The sequence below is a fragment of the Crocodylus porosus genome, unplaced genomic scaffold, assembly GCF_001723895.1.
Source record: "Crocodylus porosus isolate Cpor-Errol unplaced genomic scaffold, CroPor_comp1, whole genome shotgun sequence".
Classification (NCBI taxonomy): Eukaryota; Metazoa; Chordata; order Crocodylia; family Crocodylidae; genus Crocodylus; species Crocodylus porosus.
The window spans coordinates 2,181,062-2,207,499 of NW_017728944.1; the positions used below are offsets into that span (position 1 = coordinate 2,181,062).

The 26,438-nt window shown below is 47.7% G+C and overlaps 1 protein-coding gene across 4 annotated transcripts; it reads left to right on the forward strand.

Moving 5' to 3' along the window:
- Positions 1 to 704: 704 nt before the first annotated feature.
- On the forward strand, positions 705 to 18,464 carry ORMDL3 (ORMDL sphingolipid biosynthesis regulator 3). 4 transcript variants are annotated; one of them, XM_019550323.1, is made up of 5 exons: positions 721 to 791; positions 6,334 to 6,485; positions 8,817 to 9,023; positions 12,361 to 12,512; positions 12,940 to 18,464. In XM_019550323.1, the coding sequence occupies exons 2-5, from the start codon at positions 6,480 to 6,482 to the stop codon at positions 13,073 to 13,075; spliced, it is 501 nt and encodes a 166-aa protein (XP_019405868.1). In that variant the 5' UTR covers positions 721 to 791; positions 6,334 to 6,479; the 3' UTR covers positions 13,076 to 18,464. The 4 variants fall into 4 exon arrangements, with proteins under 4 accessions (XP_019405870.1, XP_019405868.1, XP_019405869.1 ...); XM_019550324.1 differs by lacking the exon at positions 721 to 791 and adding an exon at positions 3,188 to 4,269; XM_019550325.1 differs by lacking the exon at positions 6,334 to 6,485 and having other exon boundaries at positions 705 to 791.
- Positions 18,465 to 26,438: the final 7,974 nt, after the last annotated feature.

A 26,438-nucleotide genomic window follows, 5' to 3' on the forward strand; every position in this document is an offset into this window, starting at 1 on the left:
TTGTGTCAGGATTGACAGTAGACTTACGTAGAGTTTAGATTATGGTTTGCATGGGGTGGTTTGGCTTGGGCTTACCCTGCCTCAGGCAGGGGGTTGGACTAGATCAGCGTTTCTCAACCCATGGGTCAGGACCCAAAAGTGGGTCTCAAGACTATAAGAAAGGGTCGCAAACTAACTTTAAAAGTGGAGTCTCCATTTAAAAGGAGAAAAATGTGGGAAACCGCAGCTGCAAGGTCCAGCCTGCAAGGGGCTGCCCACATCCCACACATACCCCACACACTGAGGGCTGGGGACAGCAGGTCACGAGCGAGGGGCATTGCATGGGGACTGGTCATCGATGTTTACAAATGGGTCCTGGTACAAAAAAAGCTGGAGAACCACTACACTGGATGACTCCTGGGGGTCCATCTTCCAGCCCTGCTTCTCCACGACTCCCCAGCCCCACCTAAAACTCTTCCGCTGCAGCTCGACGTTACAGCTCCAAGTCCTGTAAGCACTCCTGAGGCAGTGGCAGGCAAGTATCAAACCAACACCCCCTCCCCCAAACAGCACTAGCTCTTCCCAACGGACCCCAGGGCACACGCCCGGGGCCCGACACACGACGCAGGCGCAGTGGCACAGCCGGGGATATGTGGGAGTCCGGGGCAGCGGCGGAGAACTACATTTCCCAGCATGCTCGGCAGACGCGGGCGGGGTTTTGCTGTGTTGTCAGCTGCTGCGAGAGCTGCAGGGGGCGGGGGAGGCCTCTGGTGTCCAGTCCGGGCCCGGGGGAGCCGCCTCGGAGCTGCGTGGTGAGTGCGGGCTGGGGCTGCAGGGGTTTTCCCATTGCCCCCCACCCGATCCCCTGCACTGAGCCGAGAGTGGGGCGGGGGACTGCGGGTGCTTCATGGGATCCAGCCCGGGCCAAGTCCCCTCTCCTCGTGCCCAGTCTCTGGCCCGTAGCCACCTTGGGCTTCCCCTAGATCGGTGATTTTCAACCTTTTTTGCACCAGGCCCCACTTGTAAGCATTGATGGCCAGTCTTGACCTAGTGCCCCTCACTCCCCACTCCAAGGCCCCCAGTGTGTGGGGCAGGCTGGACCCCTGTGAGGGAAAAGCCACGGTTTCCCACATTTTTTCTCCTTTAAAGGAGAATCTGTTTTTAAAGTTTGTTCACCACGCTTTCATATATTCTTGCGACCCACGGGTTGAGAAATGCCGCCCTGTAGGCCGCCAGCCTGGTTGCAGTATGGGCTTTGGTCTGCCTGGGAGAGAGCGGGGAGCTACCGAGAGGTGGACTTGAACCTGTGGCCACAGGGGGAAGGAGGCTTGTCCCCCCACCATGGAACTGGGGTGATGTTTGGGACAATGGAACAACACCCCCTGGACCAGTGGGACAGGAGCTGCCACAAAGCAACAGGTCCCTGGGTTGGCAGGGAAAGGGTTAAGAGTGGGAAGACTCTGAGGAAGGCTTTGGCTGGGAGGAGAGCTGCTGCGGAAGCTGGCTTGGGGAGAAGGGGAGGCTGGAGGGGATATGGGGACACTGGGAGACTTTTTCCTCCCTCCCCTGTTCAAGTGCAGCTGCCTTGGCAAGCTGATCCCCTGCTGCTCTGGGGGTTCCTGCCTGAAAACTCCCCTGGATGTGGGAGGCCTGGATGGAGCTGTGGGAATCCCCAACCCAGCCCTGGGACAAGAGTTCTGTGGGATGAGCTCATGTCTGATGGGTTTGTGGGACTTTCTTTCGCCAAGCTGCCCTGGAGAACCCCTGGCACCTCCATCCCACTGGGTTTCACTTCAGCTGTATCTCAGCATAGAATCATAGAAAATTCAGTTTGGAAGGAACCTCAGGAGTTCATCTAGTTCAGCTCCCTGCTCAAAGCAGGACCATCCCCAACTAGATCATCCCAGCCAAGGCTTTGCCTACTGGGTCTTAAAAACCTCCAGGGATAGAGATTCTACCACCTCTCTGGGTAACCTGTTCCAGTGTTTTACTGTCCTCCTGGTGTGAGTTTTTCCTAATATTTAAACTAAACTTCCTTTGCTGCAACTGGACACAATTGCTCCTTGTTCTGTCATCTGCCAAAACAAGGAGTGTAACAGGGACTGATCTGTTCTGCATTTATACAGCACCTTGCACCAGGAGAGGCTCCAGGCCCAGACTGGGACCCTTGGGAGCCACCATAATACGAGTCTAAATAGCTTGAGAACTGCTGGTCTAGGAGCTGGCAACCTGTGGCATCCCACAGGAACCCCTCTCCTACTGAAGAGTTAGGATCATTTTGCATCAAAAGGTCTTAGGCCCCAAAGGAGGTGCAAGGTCCCTGTGTGGTCCTGGGGGTAGAGTGAGCCTCATAACACCAGCCCATGGACACTTGTGTCAACAGCTTGTGCTTCAGTGATGGCAAATGACAACGACTGTAGGTACCTGCCAGCTACCTTTCCCTGCTTCCCTCACTCCCTCTCCTGGTTTTTTGGTCGAACTGGGAGGGCTGCTACCCTCTTCCAGGGCACTATGCAGAAGTGTTTCTCCAGAGACCATCCTCTTCCTCAGCAGCTAGCACACATGCAGCCAGCGTGTTGCCTTGAAGGCCGTTATCTATCCATCATCTTTCTAGATACCATGTGACACCTTGGTGGTTTCTTGATGGATGCTATGTGACACCTTGGTGCTTTGTGTTGTCAGTCTTGCTTCCAAAGGTCTCTTCCTCCCTTCAGAGACCTTGGGGCTGGCTAGGCCGTGGTGTAGGAAGGTGCATTTCCTTCTGACTTTGGTGACGGTTGGCCCAGCTTGGAGCAGGGTTCTCTTGGCCCCTTTCCACGAATGGCTTCTCCGCCCTGCAGGGCATGCTCTGCTTCTTGTGTTAGCACAAGTTTCCCTTCCCCCATTCCTAACCAAGGTGAGCAGATGAAGGTTGCTTTTGCTTTTGCTTTTGCTTTTGCTTTTCCGTGGGTGTCGGGAGAGATCCTAGGTCTTGAATTTGTGCTTGTTCTGAGGCAGAGCACAAATGCGATCACTCTGGTTCCATGGGACCCCCCCAGCTCCTACAGCTGCCTCTAGGCTGCCTCTACTTGCAGCCGTCTGTGTGCTGAGCAGGGCCCTGGGGAGATGCACCCCAGGGGTCAGCCTGCTCCAGGGAGAAGCCACAGGCTGGTAAACAAATTCACCAGCAAGGTGAGAGGCTTAACCCCTTGCGAGCTGCACTGCATGCGGCCCTGGGGCAGCCATGCCTCTTAAAGTGCTTTGCAGTAACTTACCTGTGCAGGTGCCACCTGGCTGGAGATGTGTCAGCCAGCTAAGGATTTCCAGGAGTGTTTGTTTGCTGGGCAGAATGGGAGTGAATCTGACAGGCCACATGATCCTGTGTGCTTTGTCTCCGCGGTTCATGTAGAGCACAACCAGCCTCCCTCCCCTTCCCCCACCAGTCTACCTGACTGCAGGCTCTGAGCGCCCACTCAGCAGTCTGGGAGCTAGCCTTAGCCTTTCACTGCTGGAGCCTTTGGCCTCAGCTTCAGATACCTCTTTTGTACAAGAAGGGAGGTGGCTCTGCTCTTAGGTGGTGGCCAAGCTCTGGGAAGTGAAACTCAGAGAGTTTTCCCCTCCCCAAGGGTTTTGGTGAATTGGGGTGCTGATAAAAGGGGGCAGTGACTGAGGTTGCACCCAGGGGGTTGAACCAGCTTCACCCTAGTTTCAGCCCACAGACCCTGCCAATATGTCCTGGTTCCCCAGCACTCCCTATGCTTCCATTCCCAATCTCACATACACACAGCTCTGCGACTGTGCCTCATCCCAACGTGCAGCCCTCTGCACCCTTGTTGCTTCCCTCCCAGCCTCCTCCTGAGAAGAATTGGTCATCTGGCCTGCAGGATATTTTGGTAACTGGGTGGAACTGTAGCTGGGCTGAGACTTGCCCGATTCATTTCACCCATGACTCTAAGTTGGATCAGAACCCCCAGACAAGGAACTGTGGCTTTTGCCCTGGACGTCACTTGGCTCTGCCAGGCGTTAGCTGCCTTTTCACACAGCACCACTCCTGTAATCTCTGAAACACTCTGCATAATTGTGACTCCAGAGCAGATGCTCCTGCTGTCCAGGGGAGAAGGGCCAAAAATATTCAGTTGCTTGCGGAATTGTGGATCACTGATGCTGCTGCCCTGAGGGAGACCTCAGCCATTCTCCTGATGAGTCAGAACGTAATGTACTTCTGTTATGTTGGGACCTGAAGACTATACTTGGAATTGGACCTTCCTGTCCAAACGGAGGGGCAGTGACATGAGCAGGGTCATGCAGCAGGTCGGTGACAGAACTGGGAATAGCACCTAGGTCACAGGACCCTGTGTCCAGCCTTCTCTTCTCCATCCTCTCACCCCATGCTTGACTGGGCAGCAAGTCACATCCTCATGATACCTCCAGCAGATCATTTGGGGCCAGCAATGTCAGTAGCAGATTTTTGTTGCTGGCTGTGGGTGGGTGTAAGGCTGAGAACTAAATTGCTTTCGAGTCACCTGGCTCATGAGTTGGCTTCATTCTTGGCTGAGTCACTGAAGCTCTCTGTGCTGCCCCTCTGAGACCAAGAAGTGGGGTGTGGCTGCATGCCTAGGTGACATCCCATGGCTTTTGCTCTTGTCTTGAACTGTAGGTTCCCTCTGGGCTCAGTGGGTGACAACCAGGAATGAATTGATGACTTTCTGTGCTTTACAGTGAGGACATGTCAGTTCAGGAGTGGTCTGACCCCCTTTCCCCTCCTACAAAAAGTTCAGCCTTAGGGCAGCTGAATCCAGCTTAACATCCCCTGAAAGCCAGGCCATGTGTGTGTGCCAGGAGCTGGGCTCTCAGAACAAAAGATGAAGCCAAAATTAGAAATCACATGTGAAATGTGGATGTTTCCCTTCTTTGTGCCTCATTTTCCATACTTTCAAGATCAGGGTCAGACTTGGATGAAACCATTCCCACAAGAACACCCTGGGGATCAGTTTGTCTGCAAAGACCTCAAGAATGTAAATGATATTACTTATTGTTTGACAATATTTTTTTTCCTTGTTTCATTTCCGCCTTCTCCTGCAATAACACCCGCTGCCGCCCTGCCCCCCACCTCCTGCAGGTGTCCGTTTCATCCAGAGCTTGGCTATTCCTGGATCAATATATGTGTCATGGGCAGAAAACTCATCATTCACCCTGCTCCAGACAGCACATGGGCTTCAGCCTATTATTGCCAAAATGTAATTAATGGAGACTAAACACTCAGAGCCAGCAGCTCCTCCCCTACAACCAGGGCACAGTTTATTAGCTTCTGTAATTTTACAGAGGGGATTTGGCCACGCATAGGAAACAAAGCAATGGAAACTCCAGCCACACCCCTGAAGCAGCTGGCTGCTCTGCTCTCTTCCCAGCCATGCAACTGTAGTCCCCAGGGCCAGATGAGCTTTCATGCTTTGCCAGGCTCAGGGTAAAGACTGGGGGCTACACTAGTGAGGGGAAAGCACTCATCCAAAGTGAAGGGAGAGGGGAGGCTCATCTGTCAGAGCTTTGGCCACCAGACATTCCTACCTGCTGCTCCTCTTCTATATCCATCCAGTTCTAATGTTTTCCAGCCCTGACCTTTAGCCCCCTCCTGCGACTCCTGTCTTGGGTTCCCATCCTGCAGCCTACCATTGCTGAGTTGGTCCCTGACCTTCAGACAGCTCGGGAGGAAGCATAAGCTGTTTTAGCCTTTCTGGCCCTCTCATGTACAGCCTGCTGGGGTCCATCTGTCTGTGGGAACTGCGCTAAGCCCAGCTATGCTTGCTTCCCAGGGGGCAGCTGCCAGCCCATCTTGGCTAGATCGGGCTCAGCATTCTCTGAAAATGAGGCCACTGGAGGTCCTTGGATTAGGTGCCCAGAAGTCAGTGTGCCCTTAGACAAGAAGGGGTGTCAGAGCACCATGGGAAATGATTGATGGATTTCTGTGGGCTTTAGATCAGGCCCTATGAGACCTACTGAAAATGGTCTGGGTAGCTAAGCTAGGCTCTGGCTGCCGGAGTCACTGGCTTGTAGTCCCATGGTTAGACCAAGTCTTGCTACAGTCTTAGGGCCAGGCCTGTAGTAGGTAAGGCCCTCTGATTAAGGAAGCTGTAGGGGGAAGTTGGCTTGCAGGTGTTAGCACAATAACCCCTTCCTGCACCCACCATCTGCATGCTTGTGGTGTTGTGGTTTCTAAGTAGGGGTGGAAGGAAGTCTTCCTCTGTCCTTCAGCCAGCTGCTCAGATAGCAGTGCTGCCTTATACCAGATGTCTGTGATAGCACGCAGCACCCACATGTGTAACGGTGAGGCTTGAAGGACACAGCAGCTGCAGGGATGATAGCATTTGTTTTTGGCAGGAGCAAGAAGGAAGATAGAGTTGCTGGGCTCCCTGGCAGCCTGCACCCAGTCTGCAAGCAGTGGGAGCCAGGCCAGCAAGATGATGATGCTGGAGCCCTCTGGGAAGGAGGAGCTGTTCTGTTGCTAGGCCTGCTCTGTGGCTGGGATGGCGGTGAGCCCAGTTATCAGTTCCTCTGCACTTGCATGGGGTGTGCTCTGTGGGGGAGTGCTCGTACTTGCTTGGTCTTAGAATAAGTCATAGCAGCCTTGAGGCTATTCTAAACAGTTTTCCACACCTTCTGGGAATCAGGGGCTAGGCCATACCTCTGGTCAGTGAACTCCTGGGCACCTGGCCCATACCTCCAGTGAGCTGGCCCACGAGGTGGGGAACAGGGCAGGGTAAAATCCTTACTATACTTCTGCCAGTGGAGGAGGGGAGGGGGGACTGTGATGACCTTTAAGTCATCTTCTGCTGACAGGCTTCATATGCCACCTCACCCTTTTGCCTGAGTCAGGGCCAAGTCTTGTAGAAAACATTGGGAGCTGAGTGAGGTCAGTGCTGCATGCTGTGAGTCCCTTCTGAAGTGCCAGGGTAGGGATGTTATTTTTGTATCTGGTTATCTGCCAGAATTCTGCTAATGCAAAATTTGGTCCCAAAAAACCTGCAAAACCCTGTCCCCTCCTCAAATTCACCAAGTAAAAATCTAAGGCAAAGGATGGGTCGGAAATCCCAGGAGGCAGCCTCTGCCCTACAAAAGCATTTAATGTGTTAGAAATAGGGGAGCCCTTTAGCTTGAGCACAAGGCAGCATGTTTATAGACCCCACAGGGCCTGCGCTTACCCTAAACATCCATGCCTTCAGAGGCTTAAAGGGCTTATTGCAATTCTGTTGTGTGACCTCCTTTGGGCTGTAGGCCAGAGACATCCTCCCAGTGACTTCTGGCCTGAAGCCCAACTGTGTGTGATGCAACGAGTTTGCTGAGTCCAGTATGAAAGCATTCTGCTGGCCCATGTGGACACTTGTGCTTTTGAGGGATAAGGTTCCTAGATGTACTTCTTTGAGGTCCTGAATCTGCACAAGCTACTGGGCCAATTTCTGGGTGCCTGTATTAAATCTGGTGGTGACGTGCTCAGGAAATGGGTCTGTGACCAGCAAATTTTGCCCATAAGTTTTGGCATATTAAATTTTGTTGTAATGTTGCTGTAACCAAAGAATGTTGTTGTCTGCTCCTGGGTGGAACTTGCTGTGGAGTATGCAGATGGGTCAGTGACAAGCTGAGATCTAGTGCAGGGGGTATGTGAAATTGGTGGTTTCCTGTTTGCTTTGTCCTGCTGGTTTTTATCACCATCATGTAGAACACACTGAAGCATCATTTGACCTGGGGCTATGCGTAGATCTCTCCAGCTAGGTCCTGTTCCTCGTAGGTTTCCTCCTTCCACTTTCTGATGTACCCTTGACAATTTACTGTGTGCATCTTGTATTGAATCCTGCATGTGCTGCTTGTTTGCACAGATGCATGGTGGCCAGCAGCCCTAGCCCCTCTGGTGGTAGTTAGGGCTCTTCATAAACCTGGGTGCCAATTGAAAATGGGATCTGGCCATTGATTTGCTGTTGGGAATTGGACTCAGTGGCCCTCAAGTGCCTTTGGGGTCTGTGGTTTCTGGCAGGATGATAATCTTCTTCCTTGCAGCTCCCACTTTCTGCTATAGCCTTCCTGTGTCTCTCCTTTCATCCCTCACTTTGCTGTGAAAGGATCATACCCTCCCTCACCCAGAACTCCTCATGTCTCCTTCGACCGTCTTTAATTGCCTCTATAACTTTGGACTGGGGCACAGGGTGTTTAAGAGTGTACAAAATAAGGGCATGATTTTGTGATGTGGTTGGTCCCAGGCAGGCTCCTGCAGGCACAGGCTACCCCACTCCACTCTGAGGGATCAGTCCAGCATGCAAAGCCTTTTGCCACTAAGTCTTAGCAGGATCCAGATGCAACAGGGCATGTTAAGGCAATGTTATACTGCAGGATTTGTACAAACAAGGCTTCAGCAATGGCTTCACTTAGAAAACTTGGTTCATCTTTGCCTGTAAAATGCCCAGCTGGCTTTTCCCAGGTAGAGTCACAGGAGGAAGGTCATCCACCTGTCCTGACTGTACCCAAATGTACTACAGGAGTAGCAAACCTCTCCTGTATTCAGCCCTTCCCACCATATCTCAGCTGCAAATGGATTTAGCTACAGTGCAAGAATATCTTTGGTTATTTAACCTGTATTAAGAAAGTCATGGAGGTGGTGGGACCTGCCTAAGGTTTTTAAGCGAGCTAGGGGCAGTGTCAGAAACTGAACCCAGAGTTGGCAGTCTTAACTAGAAGACTGTGCTCTGTCTTGGGCTGTTCTTGGCTGAATAATGAGACAGGGAGAGATGGCTAAATGGGGAAGTTGCATGGAGGGTTCCTGCAAGCTGCTTACTTAGGAGAATAACAGAGGCCTGATGTGACTCTTGGTTCAGTTTCAGGTCTGCCTGGCTTCTGTGGGAGCCAACATGAACGTGGGCACAGCTCACAGCGAGGTGAACCCCAACACCCGGGTTATGAACAGTCGGGGCATCTGGCTCTCCTATGTCCTGGGCATTGGCCTGTTGCATGTGGTCCTTCTGAGCATCCCCTTCTTCAGCGTCCCTGTAGTCTGGACTCTTACCAACATCATCCACAACATGGTAAGTGTTTGCTATGGCTGACTGGGCCACAGGCAAGCCATGATGGGGTTTGGTAGTCACATGGGTGGCTACTCCTTTACAGTAGAATTAAACCCCACTCCCCTTCCAGAATCTCTGTGAACGTGGATGTGCTGAACTCCACACTTGTCCCCTTTTGCCTGTGGGTCATGAGTTCAAATCCAGCCCAGGTTAGTGAGTCGCCCCCAAATGCTTGGGTGTTTGGCTCCTGTGTGAACTGATTTTTGGAGTCTTATTTCAGCAACTGAATCAGCTCCTGTCTGCAGCACAAGGCCCTTCCCTGTCCCTGCTGGCCTGGTCTAAAACCCATTCTCTCGTTCTAGTGCTTACAGCAGACTGTCATGGGATGAGAGCAGCTTGTGGGACTGATGTTTCTTAGCTGGCATGGAGGCTTGGACTGGCAACCTCCAGGCTTTCTATACTTTTGAGCCAAAAGACCAAGGAGCAGGAGCTGTAATGCTCTGGCCTCGGAGCATCTGGCATGGAGAGGGGTGGGCAGTGTAACAAACCTGCAGGCTATGCGCGTGGTGTTGTTGCCTCCACCTACATGTCAGCTGTTCCAGGTGCGGAAGTAGGAAGGGTCAGTGCATCCCAGGGGAGTTTGCAGCACTGGGGATGGGAGGGTTTAGTTGATGATTCATGAACTGGCCAACTGGATGGGTCAGGAAGAGAGGAGCATGGGGAAGGGGAAGCTTGGGGGATAGGCATTTAGTTTTTTAGCCATGTGTGTGGTACCAGTGGTGTGCTAGTGCCAGTGCATAACGCACAAGGAACATGCGTGACAGCAAAGAAGCGGTTCCTTTCCCAGGCAGTTGTGAGATCATCTGGGAGTGGGGACCTTGTACCTGCCTACTTCAGTTGCAAGCATAATGCTGTGCATGTGCAGGTTGTGGGCACATGGCTGCCCTCTGCTGGGACACAACAAAACCACAGCCATTCCCTGCCATCTCCTTTGTTCCTCTGGCTCAGAGGAATCCCCTTTGCACATTGCTGATGATGACTTACTTTCCCCTCAGCCCCTCCCCCACACAGCCCTGGCATGTGGTTCTCCCCAAGCAAGGCTGCAACCTCCCCGCAGCAGCTCCTGAGTCCAAGGTCGGATGTTACCTCAGCACAGATGCAGTCCCCAGTAGTCATTTGAACTGATGGGCACACACATGACTTAGCAGGTTGCGATTAATCAGGGTCAGAAAGCGATCCCCAGGCAGGGACCCCAGTCCCCCCTCCCATAAATCTCCTGGCTGATGGCAAATGGGCTCAGCTCTGCTCTGCTCTTGTGCTGATCCTACTCCTCCCATTACAACTCAGAAGCAGGAAGGCTTTGAATGCAGCAGTAGCACTCACTTGTGAACAACAGCAGCCACAGACCTGCTACTGGTGCCCCACACCACGTGGTGCTGAACAGCACATGGAGCATTGTCCCAAGAATATGCTGCCTTCTGGCTCCTCTCGCACACCTTGTCTTGGCGAACTAAGCCCTCTGCCGACCTCCAACAGCTCTGTGCAAAAGGAGTCGCCATTCATCTTATTTTATAGATGGGGATACTGAGGCACTGAGCCATGAAATCACTTCCCTGGTTCACCACTAACCCTCAGTACAAAGCCTGGGTTCCCTGAGTCCCTGAGCCAGTGCTTTGCTTCCCTGACCTGCTTTTCTTCAGTGCCTTTTAGGTGGGTTTTTGAAGTATATCGCAAACAGCAGTAACTTAAACCTTCGTATCCTCCCCTGTGAACTGAGAATCACTGTGATCATGTTTTCCCCATTTTGCATTGGGGATGGTGGAGATGCAAGGCACACAGAGGTGAAATGTCTTTCTAGAGTAGGCAGGGGACCAGAGCCCAGCAGAAGGAGCTGCCAGCACCCCCTACACTGATTGCCAACAGCCTCTGCATCTACCTCCAGTGCAGAGTTTTGGGCATTGTGATTCAGTTCGTTGCCTTCTCAGGTCAAGAGGTGCATCTTGTGTTGTCTCTGGGTGTGCTTTATGCAGCAGGAAGGGGTTTGATACTGAAATTCAGTTTCTCTCTAGCTGCACCTGTAGTGTTGGAGTCATGTAGCCGTGACAGTCCAGGAAATGCTCAGGAGGAAATGATTGTTGTGGGTGGTATCTTTTATTGGACTAACTGCACAGCTGCCGTCATCTTAGACCAGCTTTTGAATGACCTGGAAAAGAGTGCACTGCATTCAAAAGCTTGTCTAGATCTGTCCCAGCCATGCAGTTGGTACAGTAAAAGATCGCCCACTAGAGTCCTTGCCTCGCATCTAGATGTATTGACATGACTATGCTCTGTACTGTGTGAGGTGACAGCCAGCATGGTTGCAGGTCCTTGGGTTTTCAGGTGCAGACCTGGAAGCATGAGCTGGAGCATCCTGACTTCTGAACTGGGGCCCAAGCAGCCTAACTTCCATCAGAATTAATTGCCAAAACAGAGCCTGCCTTGCTGGCAGATAGTGACAGTGCCTAGTGGCCAAGAAGCAAGGATTTCTTGGGGTGATATCTTTTATTGGACCAACTATGTAGTTGTGATAAAGTTAGACAAGGTTTCAATTGTAAGGCATTCTTCCTCGGGGATCAAAGTATATCAAAAGGGGGATGGCGGAGTGGTCAGTCTCAGATTCCTTGTGTGGAAATGTGCTCCTAACAGTGAATGAACTGTCACAGAAAAAATATATAGGATGGAGACATACACTCACCATTAGGAACACATTCCTCAGAACCACTCCATGTCTGACCTTGCTATCCTCTTGCTCAAGGAAATCTATCTAACAGCTTTAAAAGGCAAACTTGGGAACAGAAATACATAAGCTGGCTGGACACTAAAAACCAAGGACTAAACACTGATATTGGATTTATAGCCCATTATAATTTATCAAACTCCTAAAGGAAGGTGAAACTGTCCCCCCATCCCATTCCCCCTTTTGATAGGCCTTGATTTCCAAAAACTCTGTTTCTTTTCTTCTGCTAATTGTGCCTGCTACCTCTGAGAATTTCTCTCAGGCTTTTCCGTATGCTGTGCTTACCTTGCTATGCCTAGCTTCCTATAATCAGATACCTTAGAAAAAATGTCCTATAAGTTAGACAAGCTTTCGAATGTCCCAACTACACAGTTGGTCCAATAAAAAGATATCACCCTAAGAAATCCTTGCCTTGCATAATTTCTGGACCATCATGACTACAACTTCATTCTTATGCTACCCTAGTAGCCAAGTCATTCACTTCAACTTGGCCATTTGAGGCCTTTCCCAGATGAATGCTTTGCAGGCTGCTGGTCTGGGGAGTCACACACATGCTTTACCCTCTGTCTGTGTTTGCTACAGAGCATGTACATCTTCCTGCACACGGTGAAAGGAACCCCCTTCGAGACACCGGATCAGGGGAAGGCCCGGCTGCTCACTCACTGGGAGCAGATGGACTACGGTGTGCAGTTCACAGCATCACGCAAGTTCCTCACCATCATGCCCATTGTGCTGTGAGTACTTCCAGTTGTCCTGCTGGACACAGCCCAGCCCAGCTCTTCTTAGTCATCCTCTTGCAAGTGCTGCCTCAGCAAACCAATGCCCTCTTTTGGCTTTCAGAATATCCCCGGCTCGTGTTTGAAGCCTTTGGGACAAGGAGTGAGAGAGCTCCTGGGAATGTGGCAAAATCTCAGTGGTGCCGTGTTTTGTGGTATTTGCCAGATTTGCAGCCCAGCTTTGTACTGTAATCTGTTGGTCGCATTTGGAGATGGGATCAGTTGCTGGAAGAAACTCTTCCACTAAAGGAATGGGAGAGGCTGTAGCAGAAGCAACAAGTGGTCCATCTCTCAATGCCCTTGGGGGTAACAGCACTGATTAAAGATGTGGGCAGTTGTATTTCAACTTTCCCCCCTCCCTCTCTCTCTCCCTCCCTCCTCCCAGGTACTTCCTAACCAGCTTCTACACAAAATATGACCGGATACACTTCATAATCAACACCATCTCCCTCATGAGCGTCCTGATTCCCAAACTGCCGCAGCTTCATGGTGTCCGCATCTTCGGGATCAACAAATACTAAACTTCTTGGATGAAGTGAGCTGGCAGGGAGGGGGGCAGAAATCCTTTCTCTTTAGTCCCGTTTTTCCTCCGTGCCATACTGGGATACAATTTCACGACAGCTGTTTAAATGCAGTATCCAGTAGACTTGTATACCGCATGCAGGATCCTCATGCCCAGTCAGTCTAAGCAGGCTCCAGAGTAGCAGAATCCTGAGTAGAGTTTAGCACGGAGCCGGAGGTCGTGGGCTAGACTTATTTTACTCCAATATCACACATAGATGCAGCTGTGCTGAGACTTCAAGGTACAAATAGGTTCATTTGTGAGGAGGTTTCCATCCAGCCTGTACACTAACTGGAGAGAGTGACAAGGTGGGAGAATGCTGTAAGAGCTGGTACTTTTTGCTCTGGCAGATGCACTTTAAAATATACCTTCCCTTTTTGAGGCTGGACACACTCACAAAGGGCTGCATGGGGAAATTAAAGGGCATATGGCCAGATTTCCCAGCTAGCTGGTCACTTGAATTTTGTGAGGTAGAGTTTATTTTTTAAACTTCTTTGCTGTCACTGGGAAAGGAACTGCTTTTCTAATAAGAAAACAGGAAGGTGCTACCTTGTATTTTGGGCAGGACTTTCCTGTTTTCCATGGCACATTTAATACAATTCATGGGGGGAGTTGGCAGATCTCAAATCCCCTTTGAGGTCCCATTCATTCCTGTTACTTTAAGCTGTTACTAATGTCTGTCTGTCTGGACATTTTTCTGAGGGGAAGTGGCTGTATTTTAGAACATGTGGGGTGGGAGGTTCTGCCTCATCTCCTGGGCTCCTTTCCAGCAATAACCCCATGCAGCACTTGGAGGAAGTGTTCAAGTCCTCTTTTGGTTTGTTGGAGAGTGTTACTATTGCCTGAGCTATTGGTGTGGAGTTTGGGACTAAGTGAGGGAGGCTGAGGGCTAACGTGTGGACTCTAGCAAGCAACTGGTTGTTGCTTGGTAGTGGGCATGCTGGTACAAACAGGGATGTAGGAATGGTTGGAGTTGAATGACTTCTTCCTCCTCCTGTCACCCCATCCTCTTACCCACCTCTCTTGTGTCTGCATAGGTTAGTGGGATTTGCCAAATCCCTAGCTCTGGGAACAAAGCATGTGACATCATGCATGGAAAACAGTTTTGTGGATCCTGATTGGACCTGGAGACCTGTCAGTCATTGGCCCATGTGATTGCTAGTCTGGAGGTTGCAGCATTATTCCCACCGGCTCCATAACAGCCATTAGCAAGGTTAACAGAGTTGTGGGACAAATGGCAATAGGTCTAACAGGTCACTGCAGCTCTTAATTTGTACTGGCAGCATAGGAAATTCCAGGTGGACAGTGTGCTTATGGTGGTGAAAGTTCATCTATTGTCACCTAAAGCCCATCTTTTTACCTGCTTCCATTTTCCACCCAGATCACAGCTAGAGTTGGCCATCACCCATCTATTCCTGGACAGCAAAGATTGTTGGTGTAGTAGGTTGGGTGGTATGCTTTGCCTTTGTTTCTTGTGCAAACTGAAAGCCCCTGCTTGCTTGCCCTTGACCTAGTGGGATGATTCAGAGGGGCAGGGGGAGATGCATGTCAGTGGGTACAAGTCCTACATTAAGAAAGGGGGTAGGGGGGAAATAGTTTGGGGGGAGCAGGCCATTGCATAAAGTGTTGCTGAATAAAAGATCAGGGGTTGCTGATCAACCAGTCTCTTGGCTTCAGACTCTCACTTTGCTTTTATCCATGCACTGTGAGCTCATTCCAGGAGGTTTGAGGGAATAATTGTTTTCTGCACTTCAGATTATTAGGATGAAGAAGGGGCAACTGAAGAAATGTCCTGCCCCTCCTTTCCTTCTTCCCCCAAGCTCAACTGGGTGGTGTGCATCTGATATGGGGTGCTCTGACATGCAGGCAAGCAGTTTTCTGTACCCACAGAAGCTAGTTTGAGGGGACTGGGTTATTTCTAATTTCAATCACACGCTGCGGTAGAACCCCAGTAATCCCTGTGTGGAGAGGGACTGCTGAAGAGAAGTTCTTATAATCAAGGTTTGGGATAAACATGGGGCTTACTGTGATGTAAGAGATGAAGGTGCTTTGGCTGTGATGATGAGGTAGGGCTACCCAGGGATGCAGCACAGTAGCAAAACTAAACTTCCTTCCTCACCAAATTGGTGCTCTCTGCTCACAGCAGGTATAGCTCTGGCTGGCTAGAATAGATTTCCAGTGCTACTAAAGCAGCTGTTTTCTAGAGGATCATGTGCTGACTGCAGTAGACTTTTGTTTTTATTTCTCATGCTTCTTTTGTGTATTAATGGTGATTTTTTTGTTTGGTTTTCTAGAGCTCTAGTTGTCTCAAGGTTTTGGTGGTGATGCTGTAAACACTCAAATAAGATATTTTAGTTCATGTGTTAGTTGAGTGTTGCTTTAGAAATGAGTAGGCGGTACAGTGGATACTGACAAATGTAGACCAGATCTAATGGTCAAAGCACAGGAGTGGGAGTTAGGGACTCCTGAGCTCAAATCCCAGCTCTTCACTAACTGCTCGTGTGGTTTGGGGTGAGTTGTTTAACCTCTCTGCCTTGGTTTCATTATCTACTCTGCAGAGGAGAGGGGAATAACGCTTTACCTACCTCACAGTCCTGTTGTGAAGCTTCTTGTCTCTAGAGTGCCTCACAGGTAGAAATGATGCTTTAAATATTAATGAAGAGGAAGACAGCAAAAAAGTGAACCTGATTTGGGTTCTTTATACTTTCACTTTTTAAAAAGAGAGGCTGACAAATGCAGAAAGTTAATTTGATATAAGACTTCCCCTGGCCCTTGTGACAGAGGATTGCTGCTTTGGTTAAGGTACCACATACCCCTGCAGCTAGTACACTCCTTCATGCTATTAGTCGATAACTTCTTGAAAAACAGTTGCTTCAGTCTAGTGCTGTTTTTGTTCAAGGGCTGATGAGTACTTCTGAGCTGGTCCTGAAATGAATGTTGTGGATAAGTGTCTGAAATGCCAATGGTAAGATTGCTGACTTTACCTTTGTAGTGACAATGCTTTCACATAGGCAAGTGGGGGAACTTATGTAGCCTGAAGGATACATTGTTGGAGAAATCTATATATCCAGTAGCTCATGGGGAGCTGTCATGTATTTGGACAGAAAGAAACCTAAGTGGAGGTGGCAAACTTATGATTTTAATGGCTGGAATTTCCATAGAAGGTGGGGCAGGAAACCACAGAACTACTTTGTTTGACAAAAAATAAAAAAATCAAGGGCTTTTTTGCTTTAAAGCATGATTCCCATACTGACATCTGTTCTTTTTGTTTTTTCTCTTCGTGGTATGTGTAAACCATGCCACGGCAGAGTGATTTCTATTTTTAGAGCAGAATCATAAAGTATTGGTAGAGGCCAGATTCTGGCATGGTGTAAGGCAGAGCTCTCCAGCTTGCAACCTGTAGGCTTTCCTACAGCTTGCAACCTGTGGCCCTCTCAGTGGGTCAATTTGCAGTCCATAAGCTTTGCTTCTTACCCATCGCTCCAGCAGCTGCTGCCACCAGAGTCTTTGGTCTTCCCCGCTTCCCTCCAACTTCCACTTACTGCCCCTGCAAGTGATGCCATGATGCGGGGGGGCGGGGGGGGTTGCTTTGGAGCATAGCAGGAGGGTTGCCTATGTGGTACAGCCTAGTGGGGAGGGGAGGGTGCTGGCATCTGCCCTACATGTCACCCTTGGCCATTCTGAATTGGACAGCTCTGGTGTAAGGCAGTGTAGTTCCACCCACAGCAAGGAAGCTCTGAAAATTTATGCCAGCTGAGGACCTGGTCACAGGCAATTTGTAGCATGAATTAAAACTAGTATAGTAACACTTACTGAGTAGTGTTTACAGATGAAGTATAAAGATATCTAGAATAAAACAATGAACTTTTCAAAGGGGCATTTTGAAATCCACAGTGCAGGTTTTTTTAATTGGTTGTTAAAGCCTTAATAGATAAGTTTAATAATGTCTTTCTTTTGGGGGATTGAAATATTCACCAACAAGCCAAATGTCACATTCTGGTCACAGTGCATCTGAACCCAGAACTGTGGTATGGACATCCCCTTAGATAACCTAGAACCCTGAATTGAAGCTGCTCATATAAGTTAAGGCTGGAGATGAAGGACAGCAGAGATGGCAGCTCAGAATCAGATGACAAATGAGGAAGGGCCAGTCTTGCCATGGAGAGTCAAAGAAAGTAGCAAAAAGTGCTGAGGAGACTCTTGTGTGATGAAAAACCATATTTGGGGGGAAAACGCCTACAAGTCTCTTAGATCAGAACATCTGTCTGTAGTTTAGAATTATTGGACATTTAAATATACCTGCATCCACTGTGGTGATGATCCCAAAGGGAAAATCCTCTCTTTTGCCTTGTTTGGGCCTTTGCATTTCTACCTATTTGTAAAGCCTCTCTAACCAGGAATGGAATTTCCCAAGCACTTAATAGCAAGTTAGACGACTGACTCTTCACACCTTGGAATGGGTCTTACATGGCACTTGGACAAATCTCACCTTATACCCTGTGCTAGCTTTCTGCATAGTGATAGGGGTGAAGTTCAACTGAATAAGGAACAAAAGATGTGCTTCATAATGTGACTAAGTAGCAAGGAGGAGACACGGCTACCGCAAGTGCTTCTCATTTTAATTCTGCAATGAACACTAAGGCAGAGACACCAAGGTTTTTAAATATTGGTACATACATGGCATTGGCCTGGCAAAAGCTGTTCCTCTTGCCTGCTGCTGTGGCATCTTTTTCATCAGTTACTGTGTGGGCTTCATACTTGTCCACAGAGCACAGGACAATAGAACATCACTAGCTTAACATGACTGAGGGTAAAACCCAACCATGTAATCGGGTTCAAACAGCTGGATTTCTTTCAAGGCACTACAGAACCCTTCTGCACAGATCTGACTGCAGGATCAGTGCTGCCTTCTTATTTCAGATCCAGGGCTACTTAGTCTGTGAGGGTTTATTTTAAGAACAATTGAGCAGGTTGTAAACAATAATTTTTATATAAAATACGGTACTGGTCCTTGAAGAAGGGATAACAGCTGGGTTGCATTTTTAGCACACATTCACTCTCTCATATGATTTATATTGCTTTGATTTATGATATATATTTTAAGTGTGCGTGTGCATAATAAACCCTTTGGGTCAATTTCAGTGAGCTACATCAATTTTTTATGCACCATTCTTGCATTGTACATAGAATTGTAGTTGTGCTTTTTGTTTTTTTCCCAGTTGCCCTTTTTCCTCGTGTATACAAAAGTCTTTCATCTAGAGAACTTTCTAAGACAAAGTGTGAATATTTTTATTACTCCTTTGTACAGTATTCTAAGAGAAACTAATAAAGGTCAGTATTCATGTAAAGTCCTGCATTTAGCTCTGTGTGTGTCTAGATTTTGCTATTAAAAAGATATTGTAAACATGGAAAAACTAAGTGGAAGGCTAATGATTACCAGACAACAACTGCGTACCCACTCTGATAGCCTACCTGAATTTCTTTTTTCCCATGCCTTAGCAGGCAAAGGTATAACCAGATAGAATGGCTAGAAGATTAAACATGCAAAATTCAGGCTAAAGTGCACATTTTAATTGGTATTGAAAATTAACTTTTGGAACCAGATCAGCAAAAGATGTGGTAGCCTCTCCATCACTTGAAACCACCAGATGGAGAGTGCATGCATCTATGATCTAGTTCGATGACAAACTGTTGAGGGAGTTGCTGGAATTGGAGGGTAAAATTCTGCCCTGTGATCTGCAAGAGGTCAGACAAATTGATCAGAATAGTTGCCTCCTGGTCTTAAAATTTATGCATACAGAGGTGATTGTACAGAGGAGGAACAGACATTTGTAGAGTCCTTGTTACCTGCCCAATACTTGTGTTTGCCAGTGTGCAGCTTGAAATGTTTGTCTTCTGCTTCCTAGAAGTCTGGCTGATTTAGTCAAAAAGAAATTTTCAGGTGCTCAGAGTGACTCTTCTCTGCAAAAGAAACTCTCAGCCTATGATAAATACAGCTGGGCCCTTTGCTGCACCTGCATACCCTGGTTGACCTACCCTATTGAAGAATGCATTGGAGGACAGATAAGCTTGTTGTAACAGCACTTGGGTGTTGGCAGGCTAAGGCAGGAATTAGATTCCACAGCTACTGACAACACCTTACTGCCAGCTTGCTCTTCATCTTCCAGCTTAAACAGGAGCCATTTCAAGCACCTTAGAAGACTATAGCTGCTATGGCAATATGTTGAAGGAGGACAGGGCAGTCCTGAGATGTAGGTGTCCCAAGCACTTAAAATGCTTGTGGCTTATAAAATCAGCAGTTTGCTCTGCCCCTGGAAATGAATCCTGGTATTCTTTCAGGCTGTAGATGCACAACTGTAGAAGGGAGGGCTACAGTGCACGTAGCTATTCAGTTAAAGGGCAAATCGTATAATTTCATAGTTATTAGGGGCTGGAAGAGACCTTACACATCTTCAGATCCAGTCCCACTGCACTTGGGCAGGAAAGACTGCTGAGATCAGATGACCCCAGCAAGATGGGCATCAAGATGTTTTTGAAGATCACCAAGGTGGGTGACTGTACCATCACTGCATAGTGAACAGATGCTCCTCCGAGCCCTGATGTATGCCCCTGATATAGGCTGCCACCAAGTCCCCCCAAGTCGTCTTTTCTCCAGGCTAAACAGTTCCAGGTCCTTCAGCTTCTCCTTGTATGACTTGGTCTCCCGGCCTCTAATGATGCACGTGTGGCCCTCCTTTGGACTCTCTCGAGCTTCTCCACATCTTTCTTGAAGTGTGGTGCCCAGAACTGGATGCAGTGCTCCAGTTGCAGTTTCACCAAGGCTGAGTCAAGCGGGAGGCTGGCATCCTTTGCCTTTTTCAAGATGCCTCCATGGATGCATGCTAGTGTTTGATTTGCTCCTCCCCTTGGAGTAGCCGTACCAGGGACACAGAGCACTATCAATGATTCTTCTATGTGCAACTGGCATCCTTCTGGTTTGCCTATGATATGGAAGATGTTGAAAGCTGGAGAACTGAGTAATCTAGCATAAGAAACTGAACTCTAGCCCATTTTGAATCCAAGTTAGCTAGGAATTTAAATGCTGTACCTCTGTGCTTGGCTTAGTCAACTAGTGTGGAGGGAAGAGCTGGGATTTAGCCCATTATGTGCAGTTCTGGTCTCTGCATCTCAGAAAGGATGCAGTAGAATCAGAAAATGTACAGAGAAGAGCAACCACTGTGATTAGGGGAATGGAGCAGTTGACATACCAAGAGAGAATAAAAAGGCCAGAACTCTTCAGTTTGGAAAGAAGATGGAGGTGGGGGTGGATATGTTTGAGGTCTATAAAATCATGAAGGGTTTGGACCAAGTGAACAGAGAATTGTTGTTCACCAAGTCCCAGAATATTAGAATGAGGGGACACCTACTGAAATTAATAGGAGACAAGTTTAAAACTAACAAGAACAAGTATTTTTAATATATAATACATAATTAACTTGTGGAATTCATTGCTGCAGGAGGTGGGTGAGGAAGAGAACATAGCCAAGTTAAAAGAAGGGACGACTAGACAAATTCATAGATAATAGACCTATTAAAAGCTGTTGAATAGAATGGTTGCAGATGTTTCCTCTGGCATATCTAAACCTGTAATGGTATATGTCAGGGAGGGAAATGAGTAGGGAATATATCACTCCAGATCAGTGGTCTCCAACCTTTTTATGGTGAAGATCACTTTTTGTAAGGGCACCCCATGATCTAACCTCCCCCACTCTGGCTCTGGCCCCAGCCCCCGCTCCAGCCCCTGGCCTACCAGGTAAGCCGTCTAGGCTCTAACCCCACTCACCCAGCCTGGCCTGGGTGGCAGGGGGTATGGCTCAGCCCAGCCACATGCATCATGCTGCTCCCAATTTGGAGCCTCTGACAGACTGAGATCACTGTCAGAGGCTCCGCGATTGACCAGTCGATCCAGATCAACTGGTTGGTGACCACTGCTCTGGATCTATTCGGTTCAATGCTCTCCACTGCCACTGTCAAAGACAGAATACCGGGCTGGATGGACCATTGGTCTGACCCGGTATGGCTCTTATGTTTTTACACTGATGCTACTATCTTCTTCTAAACCAATAATGTTTAAACAATATTACAGGAGAAGTCCTGCTCCAATTAATCTAGATACCTCCTGGCTTACATTTTCTCATGTGTCAGTCTCCTAGTTCTGATCAACTGACTTCTGTTTTGTGGCTGTGAGAGAGACATCCAGAAAACATAAATTTGCCCCACCCCTGTCTGACCTAGGATTCTAGTTACTTTGTGATCAAGCATCTCAGCTGGGCCCCTGGTTGCAGCTATACTGGTCTGTGCCTGCCAGCAGGGAAAGGTGATGTGCAAGTAACAGGCTTCTGCTTCTTTCACTGGCTTTCTAGATAAAGGGTCACATTCTGGATCAGCAGATCTGTAGTGCAGAATGCCTGCATTGGGATCTCAGTCTGTCCAGCCTGGATCTTGCTGCAAAGCCTGTGCTTATGTCAACAACAGAAGGCAGAATGAAGATAAAGGCAATGCCAAGTGCTTCTCTATGAAGGTAGAGGGGTCAGGTCACTGTTGCATTTTCATTAATCACAAATAAGGTAAGTGAAAAATGTAGCCTATAATAGCAAGTAAATAATAGACAGCAGATGGGGTTGTACTCAGAACAAAGAAAAAATGAACACACCGATGCTGGTAAGTGACTGATGTGTAGAGGCTTTTACTGCTGGGATGGAGCAGAAGGAATGGTGAACAGGAGTTTCTCTCAAAGCTGGGCTGTGAAGCTCAGACTCCACCTCTAGTCTAAATCTGCAGAGGGGATGAATCCATTCCAACAGAAAATTGGAGAACTGTCTAATGGGACAAAGCCAAGAAGTATATTGCTCTGCCAGTCAGACCAGAGCAAACAATGTCCGGGGCAGAGATAGTTGTATAATCTGCTTGTAAAATGGACTGTGTCCTGTCCCCGAGTGTTTGTCCACATGGAGGATAAAAACCTGCTACTGCTGCTCAAAAGTGATGCTACTCCTTTGGCTCAAGTGGGCACAATCTACAATGAAAGTCCTGGATTCAAACTGCAAAACCTCACAAGGAAGAGGAGAAAGAGAATGAAAAAAAACCAGTATTTAGCACCAGCCAAGCACTATATGCTTTAGAGATAGGTACAGCACACTCTCCACATATATAAGGACTAGGGGAAGCTTGTTGGGGAGACTGCTCAAGGGACAGTTTAAGACTGAAGCCAGTTTGCTTGTGGACTACCCTGCCCTGTGCTGCTGGACTTGGATTATATGGGTATTTATTCAGTTGCATTTTTAATGTTCAGCATCAGATGCTCCTAGTTCTTCATACAGATCTAAATGAATAGGCTGAACAAATAAATCTACCCCTCTCCAGGGTACTCCAGCATCTCAAGATGTCAAGACCTTTGTACCATCAAAGTCATGTAACTGTTTTCAAGGGTTCTTTTTAACACTATAGTATATAGAGCAGTGGTCTCCAACTTTTTAAAATAGGAGATCACCTCTGGCATTTAAAAACAACCTAAGATCTACTGTGCACCGCTGCCACCTCCCATCCCCCTGCCCAGCAGGTAAGTCTATGGGGAGGAAAGGTGGGGGCAGGAGCAGATCAAGGCAGAAGGAAAAAAAAATATTTGGGGGTGCACCTCCCCAGTTGGTAAGTCCCACATAGCTGGGGCACCACTCAGCTTACCCCTGCTCCTGCCTCTGCGGCACTGGCCCTCACTGCAGGGCCCTCAATCTAGCCCTGCCCTTCCCTCCCCCATGGACTGACCTCCTGGGCTGAGGCATGCACGTGCATGCATGTGGGCACTCAACTCCCTATCTCAGCCTCAGATTGAGGCTCCGAGATCTACCAGTGGATTGAGATCCACTGGTTGGTGACCACTGATACAGAGCCTTTTTAGTGCACAGTCTTAAAATGCTGGTTCCAGACAGCAGAGAGCAGCAGCATGCGTCTGGTTCACTGTTTTCACAGGCTGAAGCACACCTTTGTTATTAGACTGATTTGCAAGCTACAGCATTGCATGAGGGAACTGAGAAGAAGAAGAGGCAGTGCAGAACTTAATTCACTCTACCCTCACTCAGCAGGTAAACTAGAAGGAAAAGAGCAGGGCAAGTATATTGTCTTCTGTAAGTTCAATTCAGCCTGTCCCTTATCACTCCAGGGAGTGAAATTAGACTAGCTGACAGTATTGCCAAATAAAATACATGTTGGCATCTCTGCATCCTCTCCAACATCTGCTATAACCTTGCTACCTGATATAGGATCTCTCCCATTTTTGCACTGGTTACATGGTGCTGCATTAAAGGCTGAGCTCAGCATTCAACAGAGAAACCAAAACTGGCAATACCAATAAGATCCAGGTGAAGACGTGATTTCATTGTTCAGTGCTACTGACATGACTCATCGCGACCCTTCTTCCTAGTTAAGAGGAAGAAAAGTTCAGTTTAGAGAGCAATACTCTAAAAGCCAAAGTGATGTGATGGCTCCTAGAAAAGACTGAACAATCTAGGAACATTGCACCTTATCTCTCTTCTTCCCACATTGTGTACCTTGTACAGTGTGTTGCAGAATTATTGAAATGCTAAGTAATTGCTTTCTAGTTGGAGTGCCCCCTTTCCCTGTGGTGACTTAAGGGCAAATGAAAAATTGCATGTAATTGCTGTCTGGCCCTCCAGAGTAGAAGGGAATGGAGCTATACCAAAATGAGGCAATCTCCTTTGCTAGTAAGTATGCTAACACCTTTTGGTCAGCAGCATGAAATACAGCTTGTAGGCCTAAACAGGATTAGTGTGAGGAATCCTTAAGGGGAATTTACAAAATACCTTTCATAGAGCCTACTTCATAAATCTACTGGATACAAAAAAAAAATCATGGACTACATTAAGACATTAGATTTATGACAAATTATACCCTGCCTTCCATCCAATAACCCCAGGGTAACCTCTCTACATTTTACCAGCTATAGTCTATCACCAGGTCAACATTCCCCCTCTTTTTCCCCCAACCTACCTGTCTCACACCTATGGTTTCCCATGGGCTCTGATCCTCGCTGCCATGCATTTGTATTTTCACAGACCTGCATTTTACATACTGGCTGCTGTTCCATCTAGGAGAACACAAAACAGCAGATTCTCCCTATGCCTGAAGAAGGGTGTTTGTGCCCAAAAGCTTGCAAAGAACAATATTTCTAACCATTTAGTTGGTCTAATAAAAGAGATCACGTTTATCCAAATAACTCTGTCAGCCAAGATATTCCTAGGGATGTATTGGGTAGCTATGTGGGTCTGAGACATAAAAGAAATGCAAAACTCTAGAACACTTGATTCAGAGATTATACCTTTTATTAGACCAACTAAGAAATTGCATAAAAATGATCTTTTTCTGAAAACTTTCAGGCACGCACACCCTTCCTCAGGCTCAGGGAAAATTAATGATGGTAAAAAGTCCCCATTAGTAGGAAAATGAACTTCATTTTTGCACAGAGGGACCTGAAGATGAAAGTCTGTCCCTCTGGGTCCATGAGTGTCTTTGTGAGTTGCTCTTTGATGTGCAAATAAGGCAGTATTCCTTCCTTGTTGGTATCAGGCGGCAGAAAGGCAGGGAGGTGTAGACATTTTTCTCGTTGTACATAATAAATATTGTAAATATAAATTAATATGTATCTATCTATTTATATATATATATATTGTACATAATAAGTATTGTAAATAGTTACCTATTTTGTCAGGGTGCTGGTACAAGAGGTATTCCCGTATCAGGATCCTGAGGTTCCTCGTTAGCCCAAAGGAACCAAAAGGACGGGTCTGACTGGTGCCCCACGGTTCCACAAATTGCCACTGGCACTGGATAGCACCCCACATCAGGCTGTTATACTTATAAAAATATATCCCTTGTTTTCCATTTCCTCAGTAAGTCTGGAAATGAAGTACAAGTTGAACATGTGACCATCTCCCATTAGGGTTGTTGTTCATGACCCACCTTTGTGTGTCTTTTTTGCAAGTTGGTATGTGCATTTCAGCCAAAACTCTGATCATCTGTACCAAAGGATATTCCTGGGCAGAGTGGTACCTTATAGATTAATTCAGGAGGCACAGGTTTTTGTAAGCAACTGTTTAGTTTGTCAGACGCTATGAATGGACTTACCAGAAGCATGCTTTTTAAATAGAAAGCAGTAATTCAAATACAAAGTATAGGGAAGGCAGGAGGAAAGGAATGGGGGCACTGCTAAGACAGGCAAAGCTGTGTTGAAGAGGTCAAAAGGTATAAATAAAGCAATAAACCCATAAGGACTGTCTGCTGTGTGGACAGTTTTGGAGGCAGTGGCCCTTAGGGGACTCGCTGTGAGGTGAGGGGGGACAGAGGTCCCCAGTGTGGGGAACTAGGTGTGACCGAGGGGATGCTGACCCAAGCAAATCTTTACAGGAATTTTTAGGAGTGCTAGGTGGTAGTCTGAACATGGGGAAAGGGTTTTGTCTGCTTTGTTTTACCATACTCAAAACATTTAATTACTTTTTTGTTTTTATAACATTTGTTCTTTTTCCCTTGTAATAAACCCATTTTGTTTTCCTGTTACCAAAGTTCCTGTAGTAAATTATGATTTACTGGGCAAATGAATAACCTGGGCATACCCATTCAGCAGAGTGGGAGATCACGAGGCTTATACAAATAGAGGGTGTATCTCTGGGAGCACCCCAACACCCTAGGGTTCTGTCACAGGGACAAAGCAGTTACAAAAGCTAGTGTAGGTAATGGGATAAGAAGCTCTAGTTTCTGTTTGGACCAGCGATTCTCAACCAGGGTGACACAGCACCCTGAGGTTCCTTGAGACCCTTTCAAGACAGTCATACAATGTTAGCACTGTTAGGTGTGTGCGTGTAATATATTACATAAAATATATGCAATAGATATTCCCCTTGTGTCCAGAATTCCAATTTAAAAGCTCTGGCTTGGCTTCCGTCTAATTCTCGAGGTGGCTAAATTCAGTAGGTGCCTGCACGTGTTTGACCTTGAAACTCCCAGAAGCTAAGAGAAGAAGCTTCTTTGTACAACCAGAACTGCTCCTGTGCCCATCGCCTGCCTAACCCAAACAGGACTGATAAATTGAGACGCTCACCTAAATCCTTTGAGGTACCAGAGACAGTGGGCATCCTCAGAACAGTCTAATGCAGAATACTAGGACTGGCCTCACCAAATAAATCTATTGTCGCTGGAGAACCACTGCCCAAGGAACTACCCACCTCACACAACTGCCCAATAGTTAAGGAAATAGGCAATGAGGTTCCATTCCT